At 38.4% G+C, this 3292-nt stretch overlaps 1 protein-coding gene across 1 annotated transcript; it reads left to right on the top strand.

Annotated features, from left to right (window-relative positions):
- The first annotated feature begins 363 nt into the window (after nucleotides 1-363).
- Nucleotides 364-3092, top strand: LOC111981300 (C-X-C motif chemokine 9-like). Its single transcript, XM_024012519.2, has 4 exons — nucleotides 364-741; nucleotides 1107-1233; nucleotides 1592-1675; nucleotides 2571-3092. The coding sequence occupies exons 1-4, from the start codon at nucleotides 678-680 to the stop codon at nucleotides 2641-2643; spliced, it is 348 nt and encodes a 115-aa protein (XP_023868287.1). The 5' UTR covers nucleotides 364-677; the 3' UTR covers nucleotides 2644-3092.
- The last annotated feature ends 200 nt before the right edge of the window (nucleotides 3093-3292 follow it).

Genomic DNA, 3292 nt, shown 5'->3' with positions numbered 1-3292 from the left:
AGAAACAAAGCACTTTCTTCTTAAACTTGTCAGTCTATTCTTGTTCTGAGATATGAAGGCTATTACATGCGAGAACTTGCCAAGAAACTGAACAGAACAGTGCAAACTGTCTCTACCAGAATAGAAAGTGGAGTGGGAGGCCCCGGTGCACAACTGAGCAAGAGGACAAGTACATTAGAGTGTCTAGTTTGAGAAATAGACGCCTCACAAGTCCTCAACTGGCAGTTTCATTAAATAGTACCCGCAAAACACCAGTCTCAACGTCAACAGTGAAGAGGCGTGTTCCTCTGTTCAGTGTCTGTGTTCTTTTGCCCATCTTAATCTTTTATTTTTATTGGCTAGTCTGAGATATAGCTTTTTCTTTGCAATTCTGCTTATAAGGCATATCTGTCTTCAAATAAATCCAGAGTGAGTGCAAGAAACAGTGAGAGTGAGAGACAGCAAAAGAGCGAGAGTGAGAGACAGCGAGAGAGCGAGAGAAAGGGTTGACATGAAACAGCCTGCATTGAATTCCAAGCTCAAGCAGACAGATGGGCAGCTCTTCTTCTATTTGCTAAACCACTTGATTAGCAAAAAGACCGCCACACGCTCATCCCACAACAGAATCATCCTTAGACAACATTAGAGACCTACAGTAAAGCTGTCATCCACGGGGTTGCATGTAAACGTATATCACCATGAACACCGCAAGCATAACCATCATTCTGCTCACCCTTCTGTCCATCTTCTCAACAACTGAAGGTAAATAATCATTCATTCATCACTTAATATTGTATACTTAATTATGTATTTTATTACCTTACTGCATTTATAAGCTGGGTACTTTCATTTGAAGTTTTAGCAACTAATCAACATTCCAGTAGTGTTGGCGACTCTTTACATGACAGTGTTCTTATTACTGGGTTATTATCCATGTTTATACAAATGAATAACTAATGTAACTACTACTCATTGTTATACTGTGTTTACAGCAGCAACCCTTACCCTAACTCTAGCTCTAGCTCTAACCCGTAACCATAGATATATATACATGCTAGAAAAACACTGAAATTGAACCAAGAGATTTAACACAAAGCCATTGTGCTTTCCACCCTACCTCTCTATAGGRATAAAGCAACCACTGGTTCTACGCTGCCTTTGCCCCAAAGTGCAGGCTGGTCTTATTCCTTTCAGGGATTTGAAGAGTGTGTGGCACTTCTCTCCTCGCCCACACTGTTCAAAGACTGAAGTCATGTGAGTGTATCCCTCCAACTGATAAATCAACATAACTGACCATTTATAATCAGTAACCGGTATGATTATTAATCAATTTTGACAATGATCTTCTCCTCAGAATAAGTAAAAGTGTTGTTGTCCCTCAAATGATAAATCGACACCTTGATAGTTTATCATCAGGTTAATTGTTTTGACAGTGATCTTCAGACTAAGTGTTAAAGACATGAAAAGTAACTTGTGATTTAAATAAAGTTTAAGAATTTGCTCAAAGGGTACTGGTGCACATTTTGAAGTGAATTAAAAGGATAGTTTGTCATTCCTGACCTTGAAAGTAATCTATGGATCATCTATGAACTATGCCTTTAATTATTTTCAGTGTCACACTCAAAAGGGGAGGTCAACTCTGCCTGGACCCAAAGAAACGTTTGGTGAAGATTCTGGTGGAGAGATCAACCAAAAGGTAATAACAATCCTTAACTGAATAATACAGTCCATGGCAGTGCATTGCTGCCATTGCCTTGTATTAGCGAAATCATAGCCTGGTCCCAGATTTCTTTGTGCTGTTATGCAAGACAGCACAAACAGATCTGGGACCAGGCTAGCCAGATCATGGTTCATGATCAACATTAGGAGAGATAGTCTACGATCTACAGATGCTCTTAAAACCTCTTAAGGATTGGACCCTTTTTTTAAATTTTCGCCTATAATGACATACCCAAATCTAACTGCCTTTAGCGCAGGACCTGAAGCAAGGATACGCATTTTCTTGATACCATTTGAAAGGAAACACTTTGAAGTTTGTGGAAATAACACAAAGTAACACATTAGATCTGGTTAAAGATAATACAAAGAAAAACATGTTTTTTTTGTACCATCATCTTTGAAATGCAAGAGAAAGGCCATCATGTATTATTCCAGTTCAGGTGCAATTTAGATTTTGGCCACTAGATGGCAGCAGTGTATGTGCAAMGTTTTAGACTGATCCAATGAACCATTGCATATCTGTTCAAAATGTTGTATCAAGACTGCCCAAATGTGCCTAATTGGTTTATTAATACATTTTCAAGTTCATAATTGTGCACTCCCCTCAAACAATAGCATGGCATTCTTTCACTGTAATAGCTACTGTAAATTGGACAGTGCAGTTAGATTAACAAAAATGTAAGCTTTCTGCCCATATCAGATATGTCTATGTCGTGGGAATCTTTTTTGTTACTTACAACCTCATGCTAATCACATTAGTCTATGTTAGCTCAATCGTCCCGCGGGGGGGGGGGGGGGAGACACCGATCCTGTAGAGGTTAAAAAAAGCAATGTCCTTAGCTAGTTTGACTTGTTTGTCTTCTATTTTGCAGAATGCGGGAAAGCAAACGTTCTAAAGAGGTTGGAAGCGTCACTCCTGCCCTGTTACACTTGTCAACCAAATGATGGACATGATTCAACTGGACTGCCTGCCCAGTGCYCAATTCTGATGCATCCACTAGAATACTATGAATCCTATTGGGATTTTRCACTTGGAAATAATTATCTTGAGTGGAAGGGTAAATGTGGCATTGTATGCCCATTTTCTCTATCCATGCATGACTTCATTGCTGTCTCATATATCACACCCTAATATATCATGTTATATGAATAATATGTCTATTCATTGTTTTAGTATGTTTATTACATATAATATGTTTTACTACTTATATGTTCATTATATCTTCATCTGTGAAAAACACAGGTAGGGTCAGAAGGAGGAGTCCTTAAGAAGAGAGCTGCATATAGGTAACTGAAAATAGTCCTTTATAACAGAACTTAAAGACAGTGTCTGTCTATTGATGCTTTCATTTTATAACTTGTCCAAGCAAGCAAATAAAAACAAAATATTCATATCTGTTGACTGTCTCTGTATAATGTTCCACTTTCAGTCAAGCCTTTGGTTTCCAGAAAAAAAGCTCTATAGCAAAGACAATGGCACAGATATTGGCAAACTAATGTCGTTCCATATGTCCCACAATTCCCTATATAGCGCACTACTTTTGACCAGAGCCCTATGTGCCCTTATCAAACATAGTGCTCTGTATAGAGAACA

The sequence above is a fragment of the Salvelinus sp. IW2-2015 genome, linkage group LG3, assembly GCF_002910315.2.
Source record: "Salvelinus sp. IW2-2015 linkage group LG3, ASM291031v2, whole genome shotgun sequence".
In the NCBI taxonomy this organism is placed as follows: Eukaryota; Metazoa; Chordata; class Actinopteri; order Salmoniformes; family Salmonidae; genus Salvelinus; species Salvelinus sp. IW2-2015.
The sequence above is the reverse complement of the archived record's forward strand: the minus strand, read 5'-3'. Positions and strand labels throughout refer to the sequence as shown.